At 39.2% G+C, this 20,160-nt stretch overlaps 1 protein-coding gene across 2 annotated transcripts in view; it reads right to left on the bottom strand.

The window, feature by feature from the left end:
- The window catches only part of POLR3B (RNA polymerase III subunit B), a 142,991-nt gene continuing 122,831 nt past the window's right edge, over positions 1-20,160 (bottom strand). Inside the window, exons 29-30 of one of the 2 annotated variants that reach the window (XR_012121562.1) lie at positions 18,619-18,728; positions 1-1,389 (exon numbers count right to left, since the gene is read on the bottom strand). Coding sequence is in view for 1 of the 2 variants with exons in the window: in XM_073213782.1 (XP_073069883.1) it covers positions 19,014-19,068 (55 nt within the window). In the remaining variant the exon portion in view is untranslated. Of the gene's footprint in view, positions 1,390-18,618; positions 18,729-18,790; positions 19,069-20,160 lie in introns of those variants that run through there. The other variant, XM_073213782.1, reaches the window with a different exon arrangement.

Here is a 20,160-nt window from a genome sequence, read left to right as displayed (position 1 = left end):
AGCATCACCTTACGTTAGGCTGCCATAGAAAATACCACAAACTGGGTGGTTTAAACAACAAAATTTTATTTTCTCATAGTTCTGGAGGCTAGGAGTCCAAGATCAAGGTTCTGGCTGATGGGTTCTTGGGAGGGCTGCCTCTCTGACGTGCAGATAGCCGCCTTCTCTGTGTCTTCACATTGCCATTCCTTGCTCTCTGTGTCTAGAGAGGGAGAGATCTTTCTCTCTTCCTCTTCTTATAAGGCCACCAATCCTATAAAATTAAGGCCCCATACTTATGATCTCATTGAACCTTAATTACTTCCTTAAAGGCCCCATCTCCAAATAGAGCCACACTAGGGGGTAGAGCTGCCAACACATGTATTTGGGGGAACAGAACTCAGTCCATAGCACCCCTCTGTTAAATACTACATACCCTCCCCACTGGTTTGTGGTACCACCACAATCATACTCCAGTTTCCTGTACATGTACTCTCTAGTCTTTCCTTTAACTCTTCGCCTGTTCCTGATGTGGTGCCACTCCATTTCTATCACTATGGCTTTGAAACATTTCTTTATATGCAGTAGGCAAGTTTTCCCTTCTCTTCTTTTTCAAAGTTGATTTAGCTACTCAGGGAACTTACGTGTCATATACATTTTAGAATAGATTTGTCAGATTAAAAATCGTTGAGGAATTTTAACTGGACTTGAATTAAAATTAAATCTGTTTTGAGTTGAATCAGCATGCTCACCTGTTACTCACCCCATATGTGAACATACTATAATCTCTCCCCTCATTAAAAAAAATTGTGTGACCTTTAATTGAATTTCTTGGTAAAAGTCTCTGCCTTGGTTTGATTTACTCCAGGAGACTTTATGGTTGGGTTGCCATTATGCATGGTATCTTGTTTTTATACTTTATATGTGGTTATTGCTGGTGCAGAGGAATACTATTGGATTACTTCCTTGTAACTTAGGCATGTGACAGGCAGGGAGATGTGCGGCTCACACCTCCTTCCAGGGAACCTACTACAGGGAGCATAGTTGACTGACATCCCCTGCTGCTATCACTCTGAATCCACCAACACATTTTTTTTTGCCTGCTGGGGCCACAATTCAACGCCTGGGCACAGCGGTGGTTATGGGGCTGGTTCATTCTTGCAGGATGCGGACTTCGGCTTGAGGTGGCTCGTTTCATGTAGCTGGAACATTCTAATGACTGTGCTGAAGTTGGTGGGTTTTCCTACCTAACCTGCCTTCCTCCTCTCCTTTAACAGGTTATCAGACATGCACCGCAGTAAAGATTCCCCTCATCTCTTCCTGTTCTAGCCCCTTTACTATTTATGGGCATATCACCCTGTAAATCTCTTGCATGTCTGATGTCATTTTGCCTCGTGCTTGTTGGAGGACCTAAAATGAGACAAGGAATAAATTACATACAGCAAGATGTGAAGATCTTGTTTACTCTGCCATGAACATGACAAATGCTTACATCTGTGGGTCTCACACTACCAACTCTACTTGATTATTTCTTTCAATGGTATTTTAAAAATACATATGTATCTCAGAGAATTCTGAGGTTAACATAGGTGTGATCTCTGTATTGAAATGTGTTTTGCAAATATATAGCATCCTTTTTTGTCCATTTATATTTTTCTAATGATACAATTGCTACATTAAAAAATGTCATATTTCTCTGGTTTGTCTTTCTCTATCCCTATATTTTAAATTTTTTTGTATCCTTCACTTTGTTTTTGTGTAGATATTACACATTAATCCTTTCTGAGTCTTTATATTTTTATACTGTTTTGTCTGTTTCTTATTGTAATTACTCTTTTACTTAAATTCTTATATCATATTAGCTTTCTTTTCATGTATTCTATTCGTCACACTTTGTTTTTTCTCCTTTGTTACTTGCCATTACAAAGGGTAAAATTAAACCAAGTTTATGTTTTAGTAGTTATGAGCAACCACTAGAAGAGTAAATTGAATGTACAATTTCGAGCAAAAAGAAGTTTCAATCTATTGGATCAATTTTAGTCACTGCTCGTCATGCCTGTGAAGTTTCATTCGCTTATTCTGTTGTTTACAACAGTGAGATTTACCACCTTATTTATGTACCTTCCATTTTCAGTCCCACCACCCTGGCATTTTTTTTCTTTTTGCTGGACCACTTCGTCAAAGGTTTTCACAGAGGGTTTTTGTGGTAAAAATTATCTTGACATCACATTTAATTGATAGCTTAGCTGGATGTAGAATGTTAGGTCTGAAGTTCTATTATTTCAACACTGAAATATTGCTCTGTGGTCTTGCAGTTGTTGCTGTTGAGAAATCTGACATTGGTCTGATACTTGTCCCTTTGTAGGCAATTTGCTTTATATCACAAGCATCTAGATTTTTGTCTCCATCTTTGATGAACTCAATGCAAAAATATATCTAGGTATGTTTTCCCTTATCTCTAGTATTTCTTTAAGAAGTATTTGTGCTTTGAGATTTTAAAACTTTCTCTAATCTGATTAATCTTCCGTTATTTTTTTCTTTAACTATTCTACTCTATATTTTTCCTCTTCTTCTGGGAATTCCATCATTTGAATGTTTCTATTATCCTTGTTTCTTTTCCTTTTTATATTTCAATTGTATCATCCTGATACTATCTGGAATTAATCCTCTACTTCTTTGACTTATTCTGCAATTTAATCTACTATGCAATGGTCAATATATTGAATTTTTTGGTTTCAATTTATTTTTCAGAAATTCCTGTTGGGGGCTCCTTTATGCCTCTGGCTTTAAATATCCTTTAAAAATATCTTTAATATACTTATTTTTATTTCTTGTTCTGTTTGGTCTGCTAAATTTGTTGCAAGAAGATTAGATTCTTCCATTGGTTGTTTTTCTCTTATCCATTGGCCCTCCCAACAAGTGTCATTCTTTTTTGTCTATGAGTTCATATTCACCCTGCAGAGCAGAGGCCCTTATACCTATTCTCCCAGAACAGACATCCTCAGCTAGGGTTGATCTTGCCCCAACAGAAACATTTAGAAACTTCTGGAGACATTTCGGGTTGCCACAATCTGGACCAGGGTGTGTGGGTGTGGGGTGCAACATTAGAATATTGCTTACTAGCTTCCAGAGGGTAGAGGCCAAGGATGCTCCCCAAAATCCAACAATGTACGAGCCATCTTCACACACCAATAATTTACCCCAAATGTCAATAGAGTCAAGATTGAGAAATCCTATCCAAGAAGTAGTAAATGCCTGAGCTGGTGAGAAGGGTCACCATATGCCATAGCTGCTGTCCTTCCTGGTAACTTGCACATGGGAGAGAGAGAACACACCTCTGGATGTTAGAGTTTAGACTTCCACCCTGAAGCTGCTCATTTTCAAGAGCTGTTCGGGAAGGAGTCGCCACGAAGCCGGGTGGGGCAAACAAGGATGCTAAGGGGCCAGCTCAGTCTTTGTGCACCATTGTTAACTGGTTCCCACCTCCCCAACTAGAACGCCAACTATAACACTGCCATGTCAGTGCTGACAGTACAGGGCTGGCTGCTGTTTTTTCTGCTTCACTATGACATTGGGATGGGCCGACTGCCAGGACAATGTTAAGGAAAAAATTTAGGCCCATCTCAGAGTCTCTGCAACCTCGTCTGTGTCTCCATCCCTGGGGCTCAGCCGTGCTCAGCTCTGGGCTTCCACTTCTCCCAGGGACTCCACACCAGGACCTACACACCTCCTGGTGCTGGAGATTTTTCATGAGTTTATGTTGGTTTCACATAACATGTCTTTTTTTGTGTTGGCATTTATGAGGTGAGATTTGGAGGAAGTAACTAGTCAGGCTAAGCTGATCCTTCATCTTGTCAGCAACTGGAACTGCCAAATTATTTGGATTTTAAAACTATAGATACATGTCTCTTTGGTAAAACAAAAATTAATTTAAAAGTAAATAGAAGAACAACAAACTGAAGAAATTTATGGGATATACAAAAGTTACTATTGGAGTGGTGCCTAAGAGTGAGTCAGTTCAGTAAGAATTAGGTTCAACTTCAGTAAGACACCCAAAATAGCAGTGGCTTACTTAAGATAGTTTATTTCTTTTATGTATATATGTACAAAGAAAGGGACAAAGAAGCAGCAAAGAGCATATGATAACAATATATATATTTTTAAATTAAAGTATCATTGATATACAATCTTATGAAGGTTTCACATAAGCAACATGGTGGTTTCAACATTCACCCATATTATCAAGTGTCCCCCCAGCCCCACTGCAGTCATTGTCTATCAGCGTAGTAAAATGCAATAGTCATAACTTGTCCTCTCTGTGCTGTACTGCCTTCCCCATGATCCACCTATATTGTGAGTGCTAATTATAGTGCCCCTTAATCTCCTTCTCCCTCCCTCCCCACCCACCCTCCTCAACTCCTTCCCTTTGGTACCTGCTAGTCCCTTCTTGGAGTCTGTGAGTCTGCTACTGTTTTGTTTCTTCACTTTTCCTTCGTTGTTACACTCCACAAATGAGGGAAATCATTTGGTACCTGTCTTTCTCTGCCTGGCTTATTTCACTGAGCATAATACCCTCTAGCTCCATCCATGTTGTTACAAATGGTAGGATTAGTTTTCTTCTTATGGCTGAATAATATTCCATTGTGTATATGTACCACATCTTCTTTATCTGTTCATCTACTGATGGACACTTAGGTTGCTTCCATATCTTGGCTATTGTAAATAGTGCTGTGATAAACACAGGGGTGCGTACGTCTTTTTGAATCAGGGATCTTTTTTTCTTCAGGTAAACTCCTAGCAATGGAATTACTGAGTCAAATGGTATTTCTATTTTTAGTTTTTTGAGGAACCTCCATATTGCTTCCACAATGGTTGAGCTAATTTACATTTCCACCAACAGTGTAGGAGGGTTCCCCTTTCTCCGCATCCTCACCAGCATTTGTTGTTTGTTGTCTTTTGGTTGTTGGCCATCCTAACTGGTGTGAGGTGATATCTAATTGTGGTTTTAATCTGCATTTCCCTGATGATTAGCAATGTGGAGCATCTTTTCATGTACCTTTGGCCATCTGAATTTCTTCTTTGGAGAAGCATCTGTTCAGATCCTCTGCCCATTTTTTAAATCGGGTTGTTTTTTGGGTGTTGAGCCCTGTGAGCTCTTTATATATTTTGGATGTTACCCCTTTATCAGATAAGTCATTTACAAATATATTCTTCCATACTGTAGGATGCCTTTTTGTTCTATTGATGGTGTCCTTTACTGTACAGAAGCCTTTTAGTTTGATGTAGTCTCATTTGTTCATTTTTGCTTTTGTTTCCCTTGCCCTAGGAGGTGAGCTCAGGAAAAAGTTGCTTATGTTTATATTCAAGATATTTTTGCCTATGTTTTCTTCTATGACTTTTATGGTTTCATGACTTACATTGAGGTCTTTGATCCATTTTGAGTTTACTTTTGAGTATGGAGTTAGACAATAATCCAGTTTCATTCTCTTACATGTAGCTGTTCAGTTTTGCCAACACCAGTTGTTGAAGAGGCTATCATTTCCCCACTGTATATCCATGGCTTCTTTATCAGATATTAACTGACCATATATGGTTGGGTTTAAATATGGGCTCTCTATTCTGTTCCATTTATCTATGGGTCTGTTCTTGTGTCAGTACCAAATTGTTTTGATTACTGTGGCTTTGTAGTAGAGTGTGAAGTTAGGGAGCATAATCCCCCCAGCTTTGTTCTTCCTTCTCAGGACTGCTTTGGCTATTTGGGGTCTTTTGTGGTTCCATATGAATTTTAGAACTATTTGTTCTAGTTTGTTGAAGAATGCTGTTGGTATTTTGATAGGGATTGCATTGAATCTGTAGATTGCTTTAGGCAGGATGGCCATTTTGACAATATTAATTTTTCCTGTCCATGAACATGGGATATATTTCCATTTATTGGTGTCTTCTTTAATTTCTCTCATGAGTATTTTGTAGTTTTCAGGGTATAGATCTTTTACCTCCTTGATTAGGTTATGATAACTATATTTTAAGGAAGGTGATTTTGTTTTCTACAGCAGTGTAATAAACAACCCCAAATTAGTGGCTTAACACAACTGTACTTTTTATATATCATGATTCTTTGAGTAGACTGCACTGTTCTTCTGAATACATGGTGTTGGACAGCATTCTGGGACAACTGATAGTTCCAAAATGACCTCAACCACATGGTTAGCAAGTTGGCAATGGCTGTTAGCTAGGAGCTCAGCTGGGGCCATTGCCTGAAGCTTCAGTTTTCCTTCATGAGGGTTTTTCCTCACAGCTTTTTGGGCTCCCTTATAGCATGGAAGCTGCATTCAAAAAGGACTGTTCCAAGCATGAGTTTCCCAAGAAGGAACTGAAAGCTCCAATCCTTTAAAGCTTGGATGTTCCCAAATGTCCCTTGTACTATATTCTGTTGGTCAAAGCAGTCACAGGGCCAGCTTAAGGAAGGAATGGTGGTGGACACACTCCAACTCTTGATGAGTGGTATGCGTATCTGGGAAGTGAGGAATTGTTTGGGCCATCTTTAGAGGCTAGCAACCACAGAAATTTCATGGAAATTGTCACAGGACACTCTTCTTACCTTCCATCATCCATTACTAAGTCATAGGACCACAGTTAGTTACAAGGTAGGCTGGAAAATACAGTTTTAAACTGAGTATCCATGTACCTGGCTAAAAACTGAGGGTTCAACCTCTACAGAAGAAGGAGGAATCTCTAAAAGAGTTGAAATGAATCATCAAAACATGAATGGCCTGAAGTGGTTATTAGGAACCAGTACACAAAATCAAGTGGTGGAAGAGCCAGGGAGACCAGAAAAAATAATAGTAAGAGAAATAGGAAAACAAAACAGCTCATCACAAGAATATAGTTTAACAGATCTGATGATAGAAGATGCCCTTAGAAATTACATTTTATTCACCAGTTTATCCATTGATTGTTGAACTTATCTAATCCTCACTACAGACTGCTAGCAATATAAGAAGAATACACTGTTCCTATACTCAGGGATAGACACAAAATAAAGGCAAAAATAAATGATAAGGCTATCATACCTCTTCCAAGGACTTTATTAAGTCCTTTATTAAGAGTGGCAAATATTTTCATATTTGGTAGAGTTTTCTAAATCTTCATCTTAAATTCTACATTCCCAAACCAGCTATTCCTGGGTTTTTAAACTAGTTTAAGCCCCAACTGTAGACAACTCTAGTTTTTGCCTGCTCTGTACTTTATTCATCTCATTCTATTCATACTCATTCATTCTACAGTGCAGTCTACTCAAAGAATCATGATATATAAAAAGTACAGTTGTGTTAAGCCACTAATTTGGGGTTGTTTATTACACTGCTGTAGAAAACAAAATCACCTTCCTTAAAATATAGTTATCATAACCTAATCAAGGAGGTAAAAGATCTATACCCTGAAAACTACAAAATACTCATGAGAGAAATTAAAGAAGACACCAATAAATGGAAATATATCCCATGTTCATGGACAGGAAAAATTAATATTGTCAAAATGGCCATCCTGCCTAATGAGTACCATGTACTTTATTCATACTCATTCTATTAAAAACAGCTCTGTTTTTTCTGTGATACCATCAACTTCAGTCTATACATTTGAACTATACAGCATTGACCCCATTTCCATTCCAGAGGATGGGCAAGTGGCCCATCGCCTGGGCTTGTTACAATTCTTGCAAATGAGAGTTTAAACTGGAATGGTGAAATGCAGGATGTGGTGGAGGCCACTAAGAAGACAGCCTGCCTGAGAGTGAGTCCTGTATGGATGGAAGCAGGGCCAAGAAATGGAGAGAAGTCCCAGTGATGCACCATGCTTGAAGTTTGATATTCTCTTGGACTTTCCAGATATGAGTCAATAGATTCACCTTTTGTTTGAGGAAGTTTGAGTTTGTTTTCTGCAAATTGCAAACAAGAGAGTCCCGAATAAATATTTTCCCATCATGGACTTTCATCATATGCTATTCTTCTGAGATACTCGGCCAATGTCTTTTAACCACTATTTCAGTACTGATGTCCCTCAACCATCCCCCTCCTCTAACCATGAGCTCACTGAGAGGAATGGTGAATGGAGCTGCCCACACTAATTACATGGGCTTTTCCTGCTTGCCTCCCACTTCCTTGCCTCCACATAAATGAATTTTCCAAGTTAAATGTAAGTGTATGCTGATGGCATTGCACTGTCCTTCTTTCTGGCCATGGTAGGTGACTAGTAATGCCACCTCTCAACACTCAGCCATGCTCTGTCACTTATAAAAGTGTCTGTCTCATAATATATGTTCAATAAATGTGAGTGATACTAATGATAATAATTTAAATTAACAATGTAAAAGTATACTTTAAATTACTATTCTGTTCTTTTTCATTAATATATGTTGGAGCTCATGAGATGTATATGGAGCTGCCTTGGTTTTAACAAAAATTTAATGGTCTTTCTTCATATGGATGTTCCATAACTTAATCAGTTACATTTTGTTGATATTAGATCGTTTCCAATCTTTTTTCTAGTATGAACAATGCTATAGTAAATTTCTTTGTTCACTTTGCTTACATGTGTGCGTATATGTAGGATATATAACTAAAAATAGGCTTGCTGGATTAAGGAGAACATATATTTTAGAACCAGCTTATCAAGTTCCATCAAAATCCTGATGGAATTGTGAATCTATAGATCATTTTGTGGAGAACTGGCATCTGTATGTTATTATCTTCCTATTCATGAACATTATAGATTTCTTTAGTCAGATCTGTATTGTCTCTTAACTGATATAGAATAAAAGGCCCAAAGAAATCAAAACCTTCTAGATAAAAACAGTTTGGAGAGACTTGTCCTACCAGCTACTAGGACTTACTATAAAGCTACAGGAATGAAGATAACATGGCCTGAGAGTAGGGATACTTTGACCACCGGATAGAATAGGATCCCAGGAACAGGCTCACTCATCTGTAAGGGCAGGTCAGCGGTGAAAGAGGTACTCTCCCATAAGTGGACCTGAAACAAACACTTATTTATATTGAAATAAAATGGAATTGACAGCTACCTCACATGACCCAAATAATTAATTCAGATGGATCACATGTCAAAAGCAAAACTTTACAAGTTTTGGTAGAAAATATGGGAGAATGTTGTTCTGATTTGGTGGTAGGTAAGAATATCTTAAGCAAGACACAAAAAAGTATTAACCATGAAAGAAAACACTGACAGCTTTGCCTCCATAAGATTAAGAACAATTCTTCCTCAGAAGACCATGCAAATAAAGTGAAGATGCAAGTTATAAGCTGTCTGCTTTAATATTGCTGTATCAGCTTTTTTTGATAAGCATTTTTTTTGGTATATATTTTTCTTTCCCTTGATTTTCAATCATTATATGTGATTTACCTTTAGGTATATCATTTGTAATTGGTGTATAGCTGGACTTTTAAATGTCCAATTTGATAGCCTCTCTTTCGTTGTTAGAATGGGTAAGTTACCCTGCATAGTGGGTTGGATGGTGTCCCCTAAAAAGATATGTCCACTTCTTGGCCCTCAGAGCCTGTGAATAAGACCACACTTGGACAAAGTGTCTTTGCAGATGTAAATAAGTTAAGGATCCTGAGGTCACCCTGGGTTATCCAGATGGGCCCCAAACCCAGTGACAAGTCCTTATCAGAGCTAAATGAGTGCCTGAAGCCACCGGAAGCTGGAAGAGGCAAGGGAAGGCTCCTTCTCTAGACCCTTCAGAGGGAGCATGGCCTTGCAGACTCCTTGATTCGGGACTTCTGGCCTCCAGAATACTGAAAGAATACATTTCAGTTGTTTTAAGCTACCAAGTTTGTGGGTATTTGTTATGGTAGCCCTGGAAAATTCATATAACCTATTTACACTTACCGTGATAAACAGCACATTTGGACTTGTATTAGCATCTACTTTTGTGTTTTGTTTGCCACCTCTTTTCCTGTTTTACTTTTTCTGATTTCCATTCGACTGATCAATTTTCTGTATTTTCACTTCCCTCTGTGCTGACTGTATTTCTGTTCTCCCAATGCTTGCCCTTGGAGTTTTAGTACATATGCTTTATTAATCTCCTTTTAACTGCCCTGTTGAGCATAACCCCCATCTTACATTGATTCCTGTAATTTGTTTTGCTTTTTTATACACAAAATGTTCATGGATTTTATAGCATATGGTTGATTAAATGTATCCACACATTTACTAATGTCTGTATTTACTGCTGTGTTTTGAACCCCACAGATTTCCTTTTCTTCTTGCTGAAGACGGGTAGTAAACACTTCTCGCCTTTGTGTATTGGAGAATGTCGATTTTGTCTTTACTCTCCTTTCCCCTTGCTTCACTCTCCTACCCGCCAACTTAATGGTTCCACCCAGTCCTCCTGGTCCTGAACCAGATCTTATTGGGCAATGTAGGTAGGGTTCCTCCCCGATGGTGATACCGAATCAAGGACAAACAGGCTGCCAATCTGTCAGTGGGCAGCTTGGTTTAATTCCCAGTAGTAACATGTGCTGTGTTCCTTGCCTGCCGAGGGCCACAGCTTCATGCAAGCATTGCACCGGACAGGGGTTTATGATGTTCTTTCAGCCTTTCTTTCACAGATGGAGCAGTCTTGGTGCAGCCTCTGGTTTCTGGTGATGACCCTGGCTGCATATGATCATGTTTAGGCCCAGTTACCCCTGCAGAAGATAAACTTCCAGGGGCCACGGCAGGTTTTGAGTGAACATTGCCAGCCTCTTTAGCTGGCAATTCTCACTTTGTGTTACTGTCCTGTTTCCCAGGGCATGGAGATACTTAATTTGTTTTTGAAACTGGCTATGTTTTAAAATTTTTGTTTGTGTATTTTTGTCTGTTATTGCTACCTGTTTGGGAATGCATGAACTCATATAACTATATTCTTTAATATTCCAGAACATTTAAAAAAATGTTAAGAGTTCCTTAAAATTTTTGTTCAACTCCTCCTAGGAAATTATGCACAATTTTGGAAGACAGGATGACTAAATCTTTAAAATATTACATTGTCTATATATGTAATGGTCTGTTTAGATTTTTCTAAGATTACATTTAGGCATCACATATTCCTGGAAAATCATTTCATTTCATTTTGTAACAAATAAGACATAATTATTTTAGTTTAAGGCTTTTTCATCACTATCAGTTCATCATTCTTTATTATTTCATGTTTTTTGTGCTTTCTCCTTTTTTAAGTTGTTTTTATTCTAAATAATGCCTTTTACTTATACCTTTATTTTTAATACATTAAATTCTGTTTATTAGTTTTTCCTTATACTCTTATTCTTCTTCTAACTTCTTGAATTATATTATTTTCATTTTTTATTATTCACAAATACTAATGTCTTTGGCTATGAATTTTTCACTCTACATGATTGTAGTCACATCTCATAAATTTGAATGTGAAATGTTTTCATTACTGTTACTTTCTAAATATTCTGTAACTTTTCTTTGATTTCCTCTTTAAGTCGACAGTTGTGATAGTTTTTGTTTTTCTTTGTTTCCTTGTTTTTTTGTTGATTTTAGTTTTCTTGCATGGAGACTGGTGAATGTTATATGTTGTATGGTTCTTGATAAGATAATTTTATCTGCTTTGGTTGTGTAGAGTTCAATGCATTAAATTTGTTTTAAGTATTTTATTTAGATCCTTTCTCAGCTTATTTACTATATTGTGAACTTCACCTTAGTCATTGGCTAAGAGAGCCTAACTTCTATTTATGTTTTTGTTTAATGAATTTGAGTGGTACTATAATTGGTGTATAAATAAATACAAATGTAAAGTCTTCATTGTACATTTTGCCTCTTATTAAAGTTGCCTTTATTCACTCCCATTTAATGCTTATCCTGATTTTTATTAAGTGATAATTTCTGCTTTTTATTGATGTAGCCCAGAATTCTGCCCCATACCTCCATTTTAGAGGTTCTTTATTATCATGTTTTCTGTCTGCTCATTACTGCAAATAGCTGAGTTTTGCTTGGTGGTTCCAGCCTGAGTATTTTCCTTTTAATAAGTTAGTTTATTCATCTGAATTTATCAATAGCAACAGATACATTTGGTGTTTTTTTAACAGTCTTTTCTGTTACAATATGTACTTTTTATTTCTCAAAAGATCTTTTTATTATGTAATTTCTGTTTTCTGTATTTCATTCTGTGCATGCATTTCCTGATGATTTGGAAAGTTTTTAGTTTGCTCTTATTTATTTTAAAGGTTTAATGTTTTTAGTTATTTTAGTCATTTCATTTCATATAATTAATCCTGTTTTTCTTTAGATAGCAATGATTGATTCTTGACTACATGCAAAGTGTGTGTGCTTCCACCTCTTCCCACTTCCCCTGCCAGGTCTCCTCTAAACTTTTAATTCATTATGCTACGGGGTTTTGTTCTTCTACTATTTCTTCAGGTTTAAATATCCTTTATACTTTTACATAACTTTATGTCCTTAAATGTCCTCTTACACCTTTAATATCCTTAACACTCAGGTTATGAAAGATGAAGTTATCATAAGTGGTATATTTAAACTACTTTATACCTTCTCTTCCCTTCTGCTTCTCCAGGTATTTGTAGTTATGTTATTTCTTAAATTGTCATCACTTATAATATTTACATAATTTCTACAGTTGTGTGGGCATGGCTCTACATTTTTTTAAAATTAAGGTATCATTGATATATACTCAAAAGGTTTCCCATGAGCAACATTGTGGTTCCAACATTCACCCATATTATCAAGATTCCCCACCCCGGCCACCCCACTGCAGTCCCTGTCCATCAGCATAGTAAGATGCTATGGAGTCATTACTTGTCTTCTCCATGCTGTACAGGCATGGCTCTACATTTTTAAAAATTTAGTCCTCATCTTTGGTCTTTTTTTCTGTGGTTTTTCTATTCCTCTTATAGTTGGCTGGATTTTCCTATGGTTTCTTTAATAAAGGACTCATGGGGCATTATATTCCCTGCATATTCAGACATATTTGTTGTTTGCTTTTATATTTGAAAGAAAAACTGGCTGGGTATGAATCTTTTATTTATCTGAGGAATTGGTAGATGTTGCTCAACTTTTTTCAGTGTCGATGCTGGAGTAGAGAAGTGTGTGGCCAGCCTTAATTTCTCCCACTGAGGATGATTTTATACATGGAAGCAAGTATTTTTTCTATCTCTTTGTTACCCAGTAAGCTTTCTAATTCCAGTGTTGATTTTTCTGTATTAAATATTCCTGGGGTAGGATGGGTCTGTAAAGTTGAAGCCTGAGGTTTTTCTTTTGCTAGGTTTCTTTAATTATATTTTTGAAGATCTTTTGGTTCCTTTCCTTTGGTATCCTTGTTCAGGGATGTCAATTTTGTAGAAGTTTTTTCTTCTTTATATTCCAATTTGTCAATTCTCTACTCTTTTAAAAAAATCAACTTCATAAGGAACAATTTATACACAATGATGCACACATTTTAAGTATACAGCCCCACTATTCACAACTGGTGTGTAACATACTCACTATCCCAAAAAGTTCCCCTTGGCCCCTTCTCAATTTCCACCTCCCATCCTCAGCCCCAAGCAACCAGTGATCTGTTTTCCATCACTATAGATTAGATTTGTCTTTCCTCAAGTTGCATACAAATGGAATCCTATAGTATGTACTCTTTTCTGCCTGGCTTCTTTCAGTATAACATGTTAAAAATGATCCACTCTGTTGCATATATCATGTTCCATTTTACATTCTCATCAGCAGTGTGTGAGAGTTCCAGTCCCCACATCACTACCAAGAGCGTCGGTCAATAGTGTCAGAACATCCCAGAACTGTGAAGAATCTCACAGTTTCAAAATACGTAAGATACATGTAACTGGAATATCAGAAGGGGGAGAAAGAGAGAACAGAGCAAAAGAAAAAACTAAAGTAATCACGCTCAAGAACTTTCCAAAATTAATGACAGAGATCAAACTACAGATCCAGGAAACGTGGAGAATACCAGGCAAAATAAATACCAGAAAGCTATACCTAGACATAGTATACTCAGTTTAGATGTTCTGTTCTGGTTTTTCGTTTATTTGTTTTGCTTTTACATTTTTATTTGGGAAATTTTTGACCTGTCTTCCAGCTCGTTGATTCCTTCCTTGGCCATGGTGAGTCTACTTGGAGTGCATCCAAGGCTTTCTTCATTTATGTTAGGGTGTTTTTCTCTCTAGCATTTCTTCTTGATTCTTAGTCTGTCTTTTCTTACATTTCCCATCTCTTCTTGCATGTTATCTACTTTCCCCAATTAGAGCTCTTATTATGTGAATCATAGTTGCTTTAAATTTCCTGTTTGGTAATTACAACATCTGTGTCATTTCTGAGTCCAGTTCTGATGCTTGATATCTTCAGGCTGTTTTCTTCCTTCTTGCCTTTGGTGTGTCTTGTAATTTTTTGTTGAAAGCCGGACACGTTGTACTGAATAATAAGAACTGAGCCTTTAGCATGAGGATTACGTGAATCTGGTTAGAGTGGACTGTTATAATGTCTGCTGTGGTTACAGGTGCCAGAGGATTCAAATTCCTCCAGTGTCCTTGTTTTTGTCTATGTTCTGGAATTTGGGCTTTCCTGAGTACTTCTCATCTGTGAAATGAAAGTCTGTCCTGAAGCTCCTTCAGCTACACCCCCTGCTACTGTTCGGAGCCCTGTTGGAGTGGTGGTGACGTGTGGGGGAGGGAGGGAATTCTACAACCGTGATTACAGCTCAGGTATTCCAGTGACCTGTGCCCATCACAGCGCCTCTCTACTGGCACAGACTTCCATCCCTGAGACAGGAGGTCAGGGGGCTGGAAGTGGGGGACTGCCCTTCCCCCAGCTGGGATAGAGCTCTGGTATAGGCTTTTTCCCTGGAGTGTGCGTCTTTATTATCGAGACCACTCTGTGTAAATGTCACAATGATTACTCTTTGCTTGGCCCTGCCAGAGCCACAGGGGAGTTTCCTGGCATCGTCACTACACTAACCTGATGGAGTCACTGGAGGTAAAGACCATAAAACCGTGAAGCCCCCTAAAACTGAAGGCCTCAAAAGTTTCCCACTCTGGCTGGCGCACACTCACCCTCCGGAAATGCATCAAAAGTACCATTAAAATTTTCCTATTAGTTTGTGCTTCCAGCAGCTTTTGTTCCAAAAAGCAGAGCTTAGATCTGTCTCTAGATTTGCCTCTATCTCTAGATTATAGAATGTCGGATTGCCTATTATAGACTGAATGTGGTTCCCCCCACCTTCCCTCCAATTTCATGTTGAAATTCTAATACCCAGTGTGATGGCATCTGGAGGTGGAGCCTTTAGGAGGTGATTAGGTCAAGAGGGTAGAGCCCTTGTGAATGGGATTAGTGACCCTAGAGAGGGGAGCCCAGAGAGCTCACTTGTCATCTTTTTATCATGTGAGGACACAAAAAGAAGTTGGCAGTCTGCAAGCCAGAAGAGGGCTCGGTCTAGAACTCAACCATCTAGGCACCCTGAGCTCAGATTTCTAGCCTCCTGAACAGTAAGAAATTAATTTGTTTTTAAGTCACCCAGTCTATGGTTATTTTTTTTCTAGTAGCCTTTAGATCTCACTGCAAACTTACAAAAGATACAGAGTACAGAGCAATGTGTTAAACTATACTAAGGGACTGCAACTGGCAACTGGCAAACTTCAGATTATGGGAAACTACAGGACAAATGTCCTGGTTCTTCAACAAATAAACTGCAAATAAAAAAAAAAGAAGATAGGGAAATGGGAAATCAGAGAGACAAGTTATAAGAGAATTAAAAGTCATGTTAACCAATGTAAATTGTTTGCATTCCAATTCAAACAAACATCTGGGAAAAATATTTATCAGGTAATTTGAAAATCTGAACACTAACTGGATATTTGATAATAGTAAGAGATTATTGTTGCCTGTTATTGTGTGAGAATGGTTCTCTGGTTAGTTTTTAAACAGAGTTCTTCTAATGGTACACAGTGAAATATTTATGGGTGAAATGATATTTGTAAACCTGGGATTTGCTTCATAATCTAGGAGAAAGTGGGTGGATTATACATATAAAACCAGTAATAAGTTGATAATTATAGAAATGGAGTGGTTACATGAGGGTCCACTGTACTCTTCTATTTTTGTAAATATTTGGAACTTTCTGTGGTTTAGTTAAAAAAGAAGATTGTATATGCATGTGTGTGTGCACACTTGTATAATTATACATAGAAAAAAGTCTATAATGTTAATCTATATTAAGACATTTCCCCACCACCACATCAGGTTAAAAGGGAACAAGAAGGGGAAGAATAATGCCTACCTAGCAAGATTGGGTAGATGGATAATTGATGCAAACGAACGAGCCCATAGTAGGTGTTCAATTAATCTAAATTCCTGTCGCTAGCAGGATCGGTCAAGTTGGTCAAACTCAAAACTCACTACATGGGGCGGGTGTTGGGGTGCGTAGGGGAGAGATGCCTAGCTGAGTCGGTTCACTTTTCCCCTCTCTTGCTGTCCTCATCCCTTCCTCCTAATCCATATGCATTCCCTTAGGGGCTTGAAAGACAGGTTAGCTAATCTCATCAGTCCTGAACACTGCGTTCATTATTTAATCAATGTGTTCTCCCAGGAACTGTGTGCCTGCAGTCTAATGGTAGAGACGTCAGGCAGACTGACAGAGAGAGGATTCTGGGAAAGGGTTCTGAAACCATCATAGCAGAGGCTATCCAGAGGCCAGTGGTGTTCCCTGGGTTTGCTTGCCCCTGTGAACCACTGAGTAGGAAGGAAGTCGACTAGGAGCTCTATGGGCCCTCTTAAATAACCACTCTCTATTCACCCTCCACCCTCTCAAACCCCCACCCTCTTCCTTCCCTTGAATCTGCTCTCACAGTTTAGCCAGATGCACATCTTCCTGATCCTCTCAAGGGCATCTGAGTCTGGACCCTCCCTCATACTTAGAAACCCTTCTTCCCTTGGTTTGCTGGACAGTGCTATTTTTTACTTTGCTTTGCTTCTCCTACTTGGACTCTTTGAAGGCTCTTCTCTCCATGCCCATCCATACTTGCTGGTGTTCTTGGAGTGGTGAAGTTCCACCTATGGCCCTGTTCCCTCTGCACATCTCTGGGGAAGATGTCGCACTCATTCCAGTGCCCTCAATCACCAGTGACTCCCAAATCTTCCTTGGCAGCTCCTGCCTCTCATCTCCAGATGGGCTTGTTGACTCAGGTATCCCATAGGCACCCAACTCAATGTGTGCCATATGGAAGAGTCATTGCCCCCCAGTGGGCTTTCCACCAATGGCTCCTTGTCTTGGTGGTTCACTACCATCTTGCCAAAGGGTTTCAGCACTGGACAAGTTCACTATGGATTCAATGAGACCAAAGAAATGACAGTAGAATGTTCTTTGGGTGAAAAGGTTATACCCAACTTTATTCCCATGGTGGCAGGTCAATCACTAGAATCCCATCCACTTAGAGCAAGTCTGCATGCAGCAAGTCGGTCTCTGCCTCTGGGCCTCTCTGCCCCTGAAGCTGTCTCTGTCCCTGCCCTCGGTGCTGCCACCACTCCAGCCTCATCTCTGCTCTCCTGCAGCCTTGCAGCCATGCCACTGTGTTGCACAGGAAACTGGGCGGAGCTCTTTATATAGAGTCAATAATGACGTATTGCCCACACATGTGTAGTGAGCTAGCTGACCAGGGCCAGGTGAGAATCCTGGCCACAGGAACCTTCACTTTATCCACACTACCCATTTGGCTACTCAAGCCATTATTTCAGAGATCCTCCTAGATTCTGCTCTTTTACTTCCTACACAGTCCTGTTCTACTTCCTTACTCTCTCCACCCACTGTCATTGTTGTCCTCTTTCTCCTTCCCTTTAGCCCCACTCCAGACTGTCCATCTATTGGTTAATGTTCATTCATTCTTCAAAAGTCAGCTCTGAACAGTGTATCACAGAGAAGGGACATAGTGGATCTCTGGCATCTTGCTGCACTGATGGACAGTGACTGCACTGGGGTCTGGGTGGGGACTTGGTAATATGGGTAAATGTAGTAACCACACTGTTTTTTCATGCGAAACCTTCATAAGAGTGTATATCAATCATAGCTTAATAAAAAATTAAAAAAAAAAAAAAGAAACTGAGGCTCAAAGAGGTAAAGGTCATTCAGAAAAAAAAAAAAAAGTCAGCTCTGGTCCTTACCTCCTCTGGAAAACTCATCCTGATTACTTAGGAGCTCCCATTTTATGATGTCACAGGCCAGCTTCCCCTTCACTGGAGCCTTAGCTTCTATGGTCATCATTTGAAGTCAAAACCCCATAAAGTCAAAATCACACTTGAAGACAATGTAAACCACTCAGCACCGGAACAGTTAGCTATTTCTTTTGCTGAGCACCCAACAGGACAGCTGTCTTAAATGTGGGGTCCATAATTTGCCAAAAAAACCCCACAGCTACAATCTTTCTAATTCTAGAGATTCAGACTAGAGCAGAGATTCTCATACTGTGAGAGACAGATAGCAGATTATATTTCAGTTACTCTAGACTCATCAGTAGGGAGGTGAGAGTGGAGTCACCAGTCTTGTTTAAACACTCCCCTTCCCTGTCTTTTTCAGTGCTGTGTGTAGTTGAATTCGTCAAAATTACATACGTGAATGGCAGCCTGCCCCCTCCTTGTACTGTAACTTCTCCGTCTGCCCTCCTAATTCTGAGCATCTGACTCATGACTGCATTCCCATGACTTAGTAGAATGCCCTCCACCTAGAAGAAACAGAAAATGGATGAATGGATTAACGGCTTAATTTCTTGGACCTCTCCAGAGGTGGGAATTCAACAGATAATGAAACAGCCCATTATATCATCTGAACAAATGAAGTGGACCTACTGGTTCAAGGTCTCTATTGGCTTACCAGGATTCTAACTGGAATTAATTGTCTGAAGCAGGGTTCCCAAAGAAGAGAAGGGCTGAGAGGCTCAGGGGGCTCCAGATTAGCTGATCAACAGATAATAATATTTCTTTGAAGCCTCTTCTGTGGCTGGACCAACTCACCGATGGGCTCTGGCCAGGTTCCAACTGCTGGTCTGCTTGCTCCTCTTTTCCCTAATCCAGGTTTAACGAGATGAACCTCATTAGAAAGGCAGGGCGTTTATCCTTTAAGAGAGCAAAGTGACTCTTCACAGAAGGACTGATTTTAATAACCCAGCGCGAGACCCCCTTTAAGGTACAGAATAGTTCTGGCACATCAGTTAAGTGTTACACAAAACAGACGTGAGTTATTCAAAATCAAAGGCGTTTCTCATTCATGTGAAAAAGGGATCAGTAAGCTGCATGGAAACTGGGGTGCATTAAAGTCCCTGGGGCCACTGTCCACAGCAGGAAAAGCTCAGAGCAGATTGGGCCCAGGGGGAGGCAACCTTGGCCGCCCATAACTCAGAGATAGAAGGCGGTGATCTTCATGCGCCGCCTCTGTTTCATGTGCGGGCTCCTGCCTCTGATCTTTTGGCAGTTGCCTAATTGCCAATGACTGTTTCTGTGGACACGAGGGTCTGCTAAATGTGTAAGGTCTGCATTTTTCCAGGGGAGACTTTTTCCTTTGCACGTAAGCCAAAGATTCCTTCATACACAAATTCTTTCTTATGCAGGTCATCAGATTCTTACACGGGGGACATTAATGCTGAGTTTAATGCACACAGCTGAATATAAATATATACATAAAATCTGGTAACTCAAGCAGTTGGGATGCTGGATGGGAAGGCCAACAATGCCATATGTATGTCTTGAATTTCTTTCACACATGAAGACTGCACTTCTAACTCAGTATTAGGTAAACACTTTAAGCTGCTTTCCAAGAGTGGAAATGGCTTCACTTTCAGTCAACCCGCCCTTTGACCCAATCTCCACTGGAACCAAAGGCACACACTTTTGGGGGAGTTTGAATAAAAGTAAGGGGCACATTTAAACTTGCCACTGCAACCAAGATCTTTATCAACATGATACACTGGCCCCACCTAAGTAACAAGTCACACAGCTGAACTGGACTTAAGAAAGAGAAGAAGTGCCATTATACAGGGATGGCAAATAGGTTCCATACGGAAACCCATTCCAATTAATCAAAACAATAGCGGGTATTTATGAGCCCTTATTATGTGGGTCACAGGAATCAATTCAATTAGTCCTATGATTATTACCTCA

Source organism: Manis javanica, chromosome 10, assembly GCF_040802235.1.
Source record: "Manis javanica isolate MJ-LG chromosome 10, MJ_LKY, whole genome shotgun sequence".
NCBI lineage: Eukaryota > Metazoa > Chordata > Mammalia > Pholidota > Manidae > Manis > Manis javanica.
Note: the sequence above shows the minus strand (reverse complement) of the source record. Positions and strands in the feature narration are given on the sequence as shown.